Source organism: Borostomias antarcticus (genome assembly GCF_949987555.1).
Source record: "Borostomias antarcticus genome assembly, chromosome: 17".
NCBI lineage: Eukaryota > Metazoa > Chordata > Actinopteri > Stomiiformes > Stomiidae > Borostomias > Borostomias antarcticus.
In genome coordinates, this window is record NC_140250.1 from 1441704 (window position 1) to 1454203 (window position 12500).

Consider the following 12500-nt stretch of genomic DNA (forward strand, 5'->3'; position numbering starts at 1 on the left):
GTAGAGAGAGACCAGGGAGACGGAGAGATGAGCGTGAGCTGGTAGAGACGAGGTACTCACGGCTGCTAGCGTTCCAGAGTAGGTGGGAGCATCGAGCAGGACGTTGTCCCCGGGGTTCACCAGCATCTCAAACACCTGCACACACCCATGAGACCGGAGCATGACGATGAAGAGAAGAAGAAGATGATGATGATGATGATGAATGGCTGCAGTACCTTGCAGAGTCCTTCCTGGCTGCCCGTGGTCACACACATGTCCATCTGGCCCTTCTCGGCGCTGTAGCTGGCCGTAGGAGGGTTGTGAAGTTTCTTCTGCAGGTTCTTCATCCATGTCAGCAGCTCTGGGATCCTGGGAAGAAGACAATATTTTCATTTTCAAACCTTGATTTATGCTCGAGAGGCACTGAGGTTGCCCTCATTTACAGTGACGACGAGCGAACAATACGTAAACAACAACAACAAAAGGACAGACACACAGGAAGGTATATAAAAACAGTAACTAAATGGATAAACTCAATATAAAAATAGTAATATATACTAGCACATCAGCTCTGACACATATGCTGTGGTTAAACTCAAGATTAAAAGTTAAAATATAACAGTGTCGAGAATGAAAATGTTATTTTGAATAACATTTTAAAACGGTGAACATGAATTTGACTGACGTACAAAGTGTAACAGAGCTGCAATCTACGTATTTAAAGATGAAATACTGTACATACTGTAGCAATCTGTATATTGTACCAACAAATAGATCTTTAACAGGAGTCATATTGTCAGACGATGATAGTAGTATTAGATTTGGATCATTTCCAGTTCCACACGTTTGACCCGTGTATTTACAGCGTGTACTGCAGGGTTAAACTCATGCTCTGTCCATCAGAACTGCCACCTCGGGCTGTTCTGTTTACTCTGATAGCCATAAAGGAAGATAAGAGCTGTAAACAGATAACCTTCGTTAACCGCAGGCTGCCGATGTGCGTGCGTGCGTGCGTGTGTGTGTGTGCGTGTGTGTGTGCCTGTGTGGGCGAGAGATTGCTGCCGATGCCTCACCGTGACAGGGTAGTTACTGTATTAGCTACAGTCTGCTAGTTAGCTACTTCCTGAGGGAAATTAAGGGGGACCAAAATTAATCTTCAAATCCTAATTCTCCATCAGCAAATATCTATCCATGGTAGCTGTGAATATTGACCCTGTGATGTTATAGCTCTCCTAAGTTTGTGTTGTTATAAGCTGTTTGTCAAACAGCTTATAATGAGGAACCATGTTCTTCTCCACTCTTTTCCTCATACCAGGCCTGGAAAGCTACAACCCCGCTACAAACCCTGGCGTTCTTTGCATCCTGGTTCTGTGCCCCTGTAGCCAAGCTGACTAGATGGCAGTAAGGGACTTGCGCAAACTTGTTCACAAACAAATGGCTCAAACGAATGGCCAGAGCCATAAAAGCTTATATCATGTAGTTTTACCTATATTAATTTTATTTTTTACATATTCAGTTTTAATTTTGTACTTATTTTCTATTCTTACTTTCTATTCTCTTTTACCATGTATATGATCTGTTTTATTCTCTTATTTGTATCTACTATTTTAACTTTTAATTCTTCGGTAAAGCACTGTGTGCTACACAGGTGGTTTTAATTAGTTTTGACGACGTGAATCAAGGAACGCAGCTTTAAACTCGCTCCTTGGCATAAATGGAGGCAGTTCTGCGTCCGACGCGGTCGTTCACACACCCGACGCGGCCGTTCACACATCCGACGCGGTCGTTCACACACCCGAACATCGAACATCCGACGCGGTCGTTCACACACCCGACGCGGCCGTTCACACATCCGACGCGGTCGTTCACACACCCGAACATCGAACATCCGACGCGGTCGTTCACACACCCGGCGCCGCGGCTGCCACCCACCCGCTGGAGGCGGAGTACTGCAGGGCCCTCCTCATCAGGGCCTCGTCGAAGGTCACGACCCCGCCGCTCCTCAGCCGGACGGAGGCGGACTGGAAGGGGAAGGTGTCGGGGTTGGGGGCGCCCCCCGCCAGGGAGATGAGGGACGGAGGGGAGCGCTGCTGCAGCTCCGCTGTGGGGGGGGGGGGGGGGGGGGAGAGGGGGGTGGAGAAGTTAGCTTACTAACAGCCCTCACACACACAGTTCCCTGTACTTCACTGTGGGGCCCTAACCGGGGGCCACGACTGATTTTCTCCATTCACACATGAGCCAAACACCACGACGTTCCCATGTTGCGTCTTTTCACACATGCCGATCCCCAGAAAGAGCGCGCGAGGGACAGTCCAGCGACAGACACCCAGATGGACCTAGTCAGTAGAAGAAAAAATCCGTAGGCTAGTATTATTCTTACAAGCTCAAAATCAATATTCTATTTGTTATTTTTGTTGCTTTTTAAGATCAAGACCTTAGTAGGCTACATTTTGCAATGCGGAGAAAAGTAGAGAGGGAGATATGCAGAGTGCACTTGCCATTATCAGGTAACTAAATGTATTTTTTATTTTATTTGGATTATTTATACCTACTAGGCCCACAATAAAGATGATTATGATCAAATTAAAATGTGTGATGCACATTAACTTCTTGTTAAAAAAGTCAATAGTTATTATTTTTACATCAAAGTTTAAGTGTGCGGCATACGCCTATAAAAATACTAAACTGATATATATCCTAATAAAATACTATAACAAATAATTTATGCCAAATAACAAAGTTATTTACTTTTCAGTCGACCAAACTTTTCTTTGGTTTTAGACAGCCCTAATTATTTTGCTCGTGTTAAAATGATCAAAATATACATTTTCTTTTGGGTGAATCTTTGAACCTCCAGTGGCGCCTGAAATCCCTGGTGTTTCGTGTCTTTCACCAGACTGACCTACCCGGTAACGTAACGGTAACGTAACAGCCTTCCCGACAGATTCCAGGGAATAATACTCGATCTTGACACGGGAAATTGGCTGTGCAGATTTCCCGTGAAATCACGTTCATACATGCCCCCTAACAGGTACATTCCCTAGAATTGAATGGGAACCCTCATGTCTGAATGGGGTTTAACAGTAGGTCTATCCCAACTATGCTGATGCTGGCTCGGCTACTACACTATGATACAAGGAAATGTAATGCATATGATATACATGATACATCCATCCCATGGACAGCAATGCATTCAACTAGATGGTTTCATCACTTACTCAGCATCCGGATGGCGGAGGGCTTGCGAGCTGCACTCACAGCGGTCAGGAACCTGGAGTAGTTCATGTTCCTGCAGAATCAGATCGGTTACAAATGTAAACACAGGTTTCAAAATGTCTATTGCACAATAGGGGTTTGCAACAATCATCATAGAGCTTGGTAACTTGTTTTGTGTCCAATTCAACACTCATTGGACAAATACATTGTTACAATGTGACAGGGATGTGTGTAAAGTTAACTATTAAAATGTTAAAATTGGGTGTCGCACATTATATTAGGATAGGCTGAAAGGCACCTTGTCGGTACAGGTGTAAAAGAGTATGTAGTTTTCTTACAAGTAACGTTAACGGTCACACAGTGAAGAGTTACCGGGGTTGCAGTGCGATGCTGTTTTTCATGCCAGCACTGTGGGTTACGGGTTAAACGGGAAGAAACACGATTAAAATCAAACCGGCCACGTTACGTTTATGACTGACCGTGAATTTCTTGAACTCTTACAGGGTGCTTCTGGACAATGTATTTCAAGCTTGGCAGAGTCAATGTAAGTGATCGATATAAGAACTACATTTCCCAAGCTCCACACCACATATTAGTTCAAGCAAGGCTACAGTAGTAGGCCCATGAATAGGCTACTATATAAATGAAATACATATTGTGGACGGAGATTGTCACTGTCGACAAGACCGTAATACAAAAATATACAGCACGTGTGATACTGCGATAGATTATTACGTTAGTTGTAAAAAAAAAATAAAAAAAAATAAAGTCTTCCAAAATTCTCGGTGTAGTTCCTCCACCACGCCGCTAGGGGTCAGTGAAGTCTTCCTGAGTTGAATGTTGTACCGCCGCGAGGAAAACAATGCGTTGTTGTTATGCTATCTAGCTAGCGAGTATCCACCCAGCCTAACTAGGAGTTTGAAAGACGGCTCATCTTCTTGACCTTATAAAATATGTGTTTTGAAAGTAATTATTCTCTCTTGGAAGCCGGATAAGCTGTAGCTAGTCGCTGGCTCCTCGTCTGTTGTTGTGCTAACTAGCTAGCCTAGAGCCATGTTTATTAACCTTAGTTTGTTTTAGAATCTGTAACCAATACTGTACATAGTTGAGTGAAATGTATGTAGATTATTTACCAAGACAGAATCTTGTTTGGACTACTGGAAATATTGGACTGGACTACTGAAATATCTTCTTCTCTTCCTTGGTTGGTGACATTGTCCTTGAAGAGGAGCTGGTCATACAACAACACTTCCACTGCAATTAGGTTTAAAACTATACCTCCATGGTTTAAAAGGGGTGTTCTGTTCTCTGGGATGTAGGTTGGCAGAACACCTTGATTTCCTGGTTTTGTTAGTAGTAGGGTTACTCAGTCACACCAATGGGGAAAAGGAAAGACATGATTCACCCGAGGTTTCTCTTAGGTGAGTTGTTGACTTGGTGAGCACAAACAACCTGCCTACAACCCCACTGAAATCATATAGATATATGTCTTTTGCAATGTACTGGAGTGGAGAATTGAATAGTGGGTGTTTATGAAGCATGAACTGAAAGTGATCAACCTGCCTTAGTCCTTAAGAGACACACACACACACACACACTGCAGTCTCTGTGACTTCACACTGTCCATTCCGTGTAACGACCTGGTCTCTGTGTGTAACTCCAGGTGACAGCGGCGTTGGGCTACACGGCGTCCACAAGAGAAAGCACAAAAAACACAAGAAGCACAAGAGGAAACATCACCGTGACGACGGCGGCGGCGGCCATGGCTTCTCCTCCGAAGCCCTGGAGTCCGACTCGGGCATGGTGGTCAAGCCTCCTCCCCAACTCCGCCTCAAGATAAAACTGGGGGGTCAGACGCTGGGGACAAAGAGGTGAGATAACAGTGTAAGAATAAGACTTACTGTGTCTTTTAATAGTATGTTTGTATTGTATTGTATTACATTGTATTGTATTAACTTTGCGGGACCCCAGGAAGACTAGAGGCTCATTCATGTGTCTCTAATGGGGATCCTTTAATAAAACAATAAAACAAAACAATAAAAGGTTGACCTCGGGAGCACCGACCGACCGGCCCAGTCTGAGGGAAGCAAACAGGCAGAATGTACATGGGTGGAGTGTCAGGAGTGTTTGAAACTCAGTGGGTGAATGGACTTGTCTTCTCTCTCCTCCCTCTCTCTCTCTCCCTGTTCTCTCTCTCCGCTGACGCAGCGTGCCGACGTTCACCGTGCTTCCCGGCGTCGCCCGCCCTCCCTCCCCGCTGATGATCGTGGATGACGAATCGGACGAGGACGAGGAGGAGGATGAGGACGAGGAGCCCTCGGAGGGCGTCCCTCTGGAGCAGTACAGGGCCTGGCTGGGTGAGTCCCAAGGTGTCTTGTCTTATCATCAAATCAAACTTTATTTGTTTATTGCATTTCATACACAGAGGCAACACAATGCGCTTTATAGAGAACAAGGGAGGTGGGCATAGGTCCCCCCCTACATATTCCAGAGGGAAGAAAAAAAAGTTTCACCCGGGGGCCAGAAAAGTGAGCTGTAAAAATTCTTCCCTGACCTCTCTCAACGAGCGATCGAGCAAGCTCCTGGATAATGTTTGTCTATTGGCTACGGACATTCACAGAGCAGTAAACATGGGCTAGATACTTCATAAGAGAGACACGACTAACAGGAGAGTGCACAAATAGTTACAGAGAAGTTGCCTACATGGAAGTCCATTCATCCTCATCACTGCTCCCCCTCTCCTCTCTTGAGTGCAGTGTCCTCGGAAGTACCAGTGGTGAGCTTCTGTCTGAAACTAAGTGGCTAGCCTTTACACTAGATAGCTATTAAACTGCTTAGCTTGTTAATGAGTCATTCCTGCATGTACCACAGTACCACCCTCTTTTACGAGTGTCCCCTGATGAGATCTGCTGTCGGAATGGCCTTGGAAAGTAGCCAGGGTCTTAAACGAACTAGGCTTTAGGCTTTGAATTATGTCTCTGCAGTGTGGAATTAACTAGTAGTAAATGTTTCTAGTTGAATTGATCCCCTTTCCTGTCAAGATTCCCAGGGTGGTTAGTTTTGTGTCCCGGGTCATGCCGATGTCTCCCCTCCCGCCCTTGTCCCCCCGACCCAGACGAGGACAGTAACCTGGCCCCATCGCCTCTGCCCGACCTGGACTCCGACTCCATGCTGGGGGGTCCGGTGGACGAGGAGGAGAAGTGGCTGGACGCCCTGGAGAAGGGGGAGCTGGACGACAACGGGGAGCTGAAGAAGGAGGTGGACGAGTCCCTGCTCACGGCCAGACAGGTGAGGGGAGGAGCAGGGGGAGGGGCAGGGGGAGGGGCAGGGGGAGGAGCGGGGCTCGGCGCCGGGCGGGTCCGTGTCGCGATCAGAGCTGGTGCAGCCACACACATGCACTAGGACGATTTTACCCCCGATTTAGCCGTCGCCGACCAGTTTTTTCACGATCGGAGACAAAAATCTTCCAGTCAAGGTTGAAGTTATACCCATACGGGTGTGTGTGTGTGTGTGTGTGTCCGTCCGTCCTCTACAGAAAGCCCTCCTGCACAAGCAGCAGAGCCAGCCCCTGCTGGAGCTCCCGATGGGGTACAAGGAGAAGGAGATGACCGCCGAGATGATGCAGAAGCGGGAGGAGCGCGCCCGCAAGCGCCGCCTGCAGGCCGCCAAGAAGGCCGAGGACAACAAGAACCAGACCATCGAGAGGCTGACCAAGACCAGCAAGGCCAAGATCAAGAGCATGAGGGAGCGCAAGTCCAAGCAGGCCCAGTGCCCCATGATCCGCTACAGCGACTCGGCGCGCGGCGTGGAGGTGTCCTTCCCGGTGGGGGCCGCCGCCCCGGCCCCTCGGCCGCCCCGCCCCCCTCCTCCGGCGCCGGTGGCGTGCGGGGTGAGCGGGTGCGGCAACCTGAAGAGGTACTCCTGCTCCAAGACCGGGACGCCGCTCTGCAGCCTGGAGTGCTACAAGAAGAACATGACGCTGGTGGAAAGCGCCGCGTGAGGACTCGATTCAGTCGACTCCGATTCAGTTGACTCTGCGGCCTGGATTCAGAAGACTCTTGATTCAGTTGACTCCGATTCAGTTAACTCTACAGCTTGGATTCATCCGACTATTGATTCAGTTGACTCAGATTCAGTTAACTCTACAGCCTGGATTCAGCCGACTATTGATTCAGTTGACTCCGATTCAGTCGACTCTGGGCTTTGTTAATTGACAGTGTGGATGTGTATGTCTTTCTTTTGTCAGATTATATACAGTAAAAGGCATATTGCTCGTCTCCTTGATTTGTCCAATGATGTTTCATTTGCCGTTCCGTTGAGGATGCAATGACCTGATTGTGTCATCATGGCAGGAGAGGATAATGATCCAACCTCATTTTCCTAAAAGGACTGACCTCAAGTTCACGTCTGCTACCCCGTCTGATTATGGAAGAACTGACCCATTGTTCGTTCAATAAATTCATGACCAATGAAATACTTATTTAACTTTTTCTTTTTTAATTTGCAGTCGCAATGTATTACAAATCAGGTTCCCATTGAAAATACTGTACATTTTAAATAAAATATCAACCAAGCTTCTCTTTTTCCTGTTATACAGAATATCCACAGTGGCCTGGCCTGGGAGAGCACAACGGCTAGAACAGCCATTTAATTTGGTCTGACACACTCCAGTAAACAGTCATTTACATGTCCCTGGAAAACCTCATAAGCCCTTCTTTAAAAGTACCAGCACATTTTGAGGTATTAACACAGTAAACCGCTTTCCCCACACACACACACACACACACACACAGACACACACACAGACAGGCGCGCTTACATCGGCCGCTTCATAACAGTCTGGCATCCATCCCAATCCAGTTGAGAACGACCTTGACCCTCATACGCACCAAAGCTCATCGGTGCTCTGGAACAACTATGACATGAGTCTGCATGACTTCCTGGACAACCCTGGACAGACAGACAGGCCCAGAGACAGACAGCCCCAGAGACAGAAAGACAGGCCCAGAGACAGACAGACAGACCCAGAGACAGACAGACAGGCCCAGAGACAGACAGACCCAGAGACAGACAGACAGACCCAGAGACAGACAGACAGACAGGCCCAGAGACAGACAGACAGGCCCAGAGACAGACAGACAGCCCCAGAGACAGACAGACAGGCCCAGAGACAGACAGACCCAGAGACAGACAGGCCCAGAGACAGACCGACAGGCCCAGAGACAGACAGACAGGCCCAGAGACAGAAAGACAAACAGGCCCAGAGACAGACAGACAGACCCAGAGACAGACAGACAGACCCAGAGACAGACAGACAGACCCAGAGACAGACAGACAGGCCCAGAGACAGACAGACAGGCCCAGAGACAGACAGACAGCCCCAGAGACAGACAGACAGGCCCAGAGACAGACAGACAGGCCCAGAGACAGACAGACAGCCCCAGAGACAGACAGACAGGCCAAGAGACAGACAGACAGCCCCAGAGACAGACAGACAGGCCCAGAGACAGACAGACAGACAGACAGACAGGCCCAGAGACAGACAGGTCCAGAGACAGACAGACAGGCCCCAGAGACAGACAGACAGGCCCAGAGACGCACATCACAACACTGTTACTGGTGTCTCAACGGACAGGCACACCGGTAGACATGGAGGTCAGACAGGAGAGCTTGAGGACCATGGTGGAGCTCTTGGCTCCAGGTAGTAGTAGTGTTGTCGGAGACGGTGAAGGCCTTTCCACGGAGCTGGTTACTGAGGAAGAGGAGGGGTATGAGGAGGGTACTACAGGAGGAGGGTGAAGAGAGGGGAGGGTGTCACAAGGCCAAGCCGAAAGACAGTCTGAACGCCATCTCCACGGGAACCTCCGCCACTGAATCGTGGAAGCACACGTAGAATTCCTGAGGGACGGGTTCTAGAAGCATCCGCCTGGAACACACAGAAAAACAAACACAGGTTCTAGAAGCATCCGCCTGGAACACACAGAAAAACAAACACGGGTTCTAGAAGCATCCGCCTGGAACACACAGAAAAACAAACACGGATTCTAGAAGCATCCGCCTGGAACACAAACAGAAAAACAAACACAGGCTCTAGAAGCATCCGCCTGGAACACAGAGAAAAACAAACACAGGTTCTAGAAGCATCCGCCTGGAACACAAACAGAAAAACAAACACAGGTTCTAGAAGCATCCGCCTGGAACACACAGAAAAACAAACACGGGTTCTAGAAGCATCCGCCTGGAACACACATTAATTCCTTACTTTTTTGTGGGGGAGCAGTCAATGTAAAAATGCTATCGTGCTGACTTATGATGTTGATATCTATACTTTCAAGTAATAGAAGTCAAGAGTGCCTTGTAAGATGTAGCACTCTCTACCCAAGGACAAGGTCGAATCTCACGACAACCCGACCAGCTATGAATGGCGATCCCACTCCATTTAACGATTTATACAGCGCATTTCATACCCAGAGGCAACACAATGCGCTTTACAGAGAACAGGGGAGGTGGGCATACGACCCACCCCTACATATTCCAGAGGGAAGCAAAAAAAAAACAGTAGTTTCCTTCCTTCATTGGGCCTCCAGACTGATCTCTCCTTGGGGACTGACTAACACAGACACACTCCTTCTCTGATCTCTCCCCCTCTCTCTCTGGGATCGTCTCCAAGAGAAACGCGCCCCGGAGGAAGGAGAGGACCATCACTCATCTCCACGTACAGGAGGAGAGGAAGGGAGCTGCAGACCGTACAAACGCCCCATTCATACTACAGGCATGATTCATCACACTGACCCTGCGGTGGAGGGTAAGGTAAACATCACCATTGTCAGGGTGCTTAATGGTGTGGAGGGTTAGGGTTGGGGGGTTTGGGGGGGGGGGGGGGTGAAATCAAGCCCCTGGCTAGCAGGTTGGGCTTCCTGTCCACTTCCTGCTCTACGTACCCGATGACCCAGTAGGTCATGGTGGGGGCGGGTCGGCGCTGGTCGGTCCAGTTCTGGGGTTTGCACTGGAACAGCACGCCGTGCTCCTTCACCGGGCCCAGGCCCGCGCTGCTCTGGGTTCTGTCTGTCCCCCGCCGACCCTGGGAGAGAGAGGGAGAGAGAGAGAGAGAGAGAGAGAGAGAGAGTGAGAGAGTGAGGAGAGAGAGGAGAGAGAGGGGAGAGAGAGGAGGGAGAGAGAAAGAGAGAGAGAGGAGGGAGGGAGAGAGAGAGAGAGGAGAGAGAGCGAGAGAGAGAAGGGAGTCGCCTTCAAATAATGAAAGATAAACAAAACTGGTTCTCATGTGATTCTTTTTCCGAGTTCCGTGTGTGTGTGTGTGTGTGTGTGTGTGTGTGTGTAATTCTACGTGTGTGTATGTTCAAATTAAAATGTGTGTGTGTGTGTGAGTCTCACCCTGGGCGGCAGGCTCTGCTGGAAGGCGGCCCGTATGGAGAGACAGCAGTGGTGGAAGTTCCTGATGAGCTGAGGGTGAATGGAGCCGCTGAGCTGGGCCACCTCCCTGGGAGTGTGTGTGTGTGTGTGTGTGTGTGTGTGTGTGTGCGTGTGTATGTGTGTGTGTGTGTGCGCGTGTGTATGTGTGTGTGTGCGTGTGTGTGTGTGTGTGTGCGTGTGTGTGTGTGTGTGTGCGTGTGTGTGTGTGTGCGGGGGGAGGAAGGGTTGGATCAACATTCAATCAATAACGTCATTATCTATCTTACATGATCTACTTTATTTGATCCATCTTCAATCTGTTTCACTATCCTGAAATGATTTGAATCATTTGAAATGATTCAAAAAATCATTTGAACACGAAGTACAGAGAGCAAAGCGCAGCCTGCCTGACGATATCATTATGGGATGCCCAGCGCAGCCTGTATCCATGTCTCCATACGCTCCTGCCTGACGATATCATTATGGGATGCCCAGCGCAGCCTGTATCCATGTCTCCATACGCAGCCTGCCTGACGATATCATTATGGGATGTCCGGCCTACCTGTGTGTGGGAGCGATGAAGATCCCCTGCACCGTCTCCATGAGAACGTAGTGGAACAGCGTGTTCTCCGCCCCCGAGGTCAACCTGAGTGTAGGAGGGGTCAGGGTAGGGTCAACCTGAGGGTCAGGGTAGGGTCAATCTGAGGGTCAGGGTAGGGTCAACCTGAGGGTCAGGGTAGGGTCAATCTGAAGGTCAGGGTAGGGTCAACCTGAGGGTCAGGGTAGGGTCAATCTGAGGGTCAGGGTAGGGTCAGTCTGAGGGTTGGGGGGGTCAGGGTAGGGTCAGTCTGAGGGTTGGGGGGGTTAGGGTAGGGTCAGTCTGAGGGTTGGGGGGGTTAGGGTAGGGTCAGTCTGAGGGTTGGGGGGGTCAGGGTAGGGTCAGTCTGAGGGTTGGGGGGGTTAGGGTAGGGTCAGTCTGAGGGTTGGGGGGGTCAGGGTAGGGTCAGTGAGAGGGTTGGGGGGGTCAGGGTAGGGTCAGTCTGAGGGTTTGGGAGGTTAGGGTAGGGTCAGTCTGAGGGTTGGGGGGGGTCAGGGTAGGGTCAGTCTGAGGGTGGGGGGGGTTAGGGTAGGGTCTGTCTGAGGGTTGGGGGGGTCAGGGTAGGGTCAGTCTGAGGGTTGGGGGGGTTAGGGTAGGGTCAACCTGAGGGTTGGGAGGGGTAGTCAGTCTGACAGGGATTAGGGTGTGTGTCCACCGGAGAGCTGTATGTAGCTGAACAGCGCCAAGCGTCCAGCTTCTTAGAGCGCACTAGAGCTGGGGTTAGAGCTGGCTAGGCTACCCATGTTTTACACCTACGTTACCAACGAGTGTCGTGTTTCTGCAGACTGCAGATTAACTAGCCAAGTTACGATAGCTAGCTAATGTTAGCTAGTGCTAACGTTCGCTGTCTCTGCGGTTTGGTCAAAAACTGACCGTTGTTGTCGTCACAACAGCCTTTTACAGCCTGCGCTCTAGCCCAAAAAAGTTCATGTTTTTTCAACTGCAAAAAAAGCCTAGATCTCACGGCGCTGTAGCGCTAAAAAGCGCTTGGAACACAGCTGCTCTATAGCACCCTAGAGCTCATTACCCATTTTAAACAGCGGCAGCTCTAAAACGCAGCTTGCTGGTGGACACGCACTTTTAGAGAGAGAGGGTGGGGAGGGGGGGGGTGGTCAGGGTAGCGCAGGGGGGTCAGATAACACCGGCCCGATGACGCGGCGCTGCCCGCCTGACTCACTTCATGGTGTTGTACATCTCCTCGGTCTCCCTCTCCGTCAGCGTCTTCCTCAGGGTGCCCAGGTAGAACGGGTTGGGGTGCTTCATCCGCGGGATCTGAGCCAAACACCCACAGAGGTCA

The 12500-nt window shown here is 49.6% G+C and overlaps 3 protein-coding genes across 4 annotated transcripts in view; 1 reads left to right on the forward strand and 2 right to left on the reverse strand.

Annotated features, from left to right (window-relative positions):
* The window catches only part of aadat (aminoadipate aminotransferase), an 8566-nt gene extending 4898 nt beyond the window's left edge, over window positions 1-3668 (reverse strand). Inside the window, 5 exon segments of the mRNA XM_084451549.1 lie at window positions 61-135; window positions 216-348; window positions 1912-2080; window positions 3198-3268; window positions 3568-3668. Of these exon segments, the coding sequence (XP_084307675.1) occupies window positions 61-135; window positions 216-348; window positions 1912-2080; window positions 3198-3268; window positions 3568-3596 (477 nt within the window). The 5' untranslated portion in view covers window positions 3597-3668.
* Window positions 3669-4077: 409 nt separating this feature from the next.
* On the forward strand, window positions 4078-7769 carry ino80b (INO80 complex subunit B). 2 transcript variants are annotated; one of them, XM_084452224.1, is made up of 5 exons: window positions 4078-4616; window positions 4859-5066; window positions 5404-5564; window positions 6311-6483; window positions 6731-7769. In XM_084452224.1, the coding sequence occupies exons 1-5, from the start codon at window positions 4574-4576 to the stop codon at window positions 7193-7195; spliced, it is 1050 nt and encodes a 349-aa protein (XP_084308350.1). In that variant the 5' UTR covers window positions 4078-4573; the 3' UTR covers window positions 7196-7769. The 2 variants fall into 2 exon arrangements, with proteins under 2 accessions (XP_084308350.1, XP_084308351.1); XM_084452225.1 differs by having other exon boundaries at window positions 5404-5552.
* A 1181-nt stretch (window positions 7770-8950) lies between these two features.
* Window positions 8951-12500, reverse strand: part of intu (inturned planar cell polarity protein) — a gene marked incomplete at its 5' end in the record, with an annotated part of 22743 nt that continues 19193 nt past the window's right edge. The window contains 5 exon segments of the mRNA XM_084451778.1: window positions 8951-9121; window positions 10137-10276; window positions 10588-10693; window positions 11168-11251; window positions 12381-12475. Coding sequence (XP_084307904.1) covers window positions 9010-9121; window positions 10137-10276; window positions 10588-10693; window positions 11168-11251; window positions 12381-12475 — 537 coding nt within the window. The 3' untranslated portion in view covers window positions 8951-9009.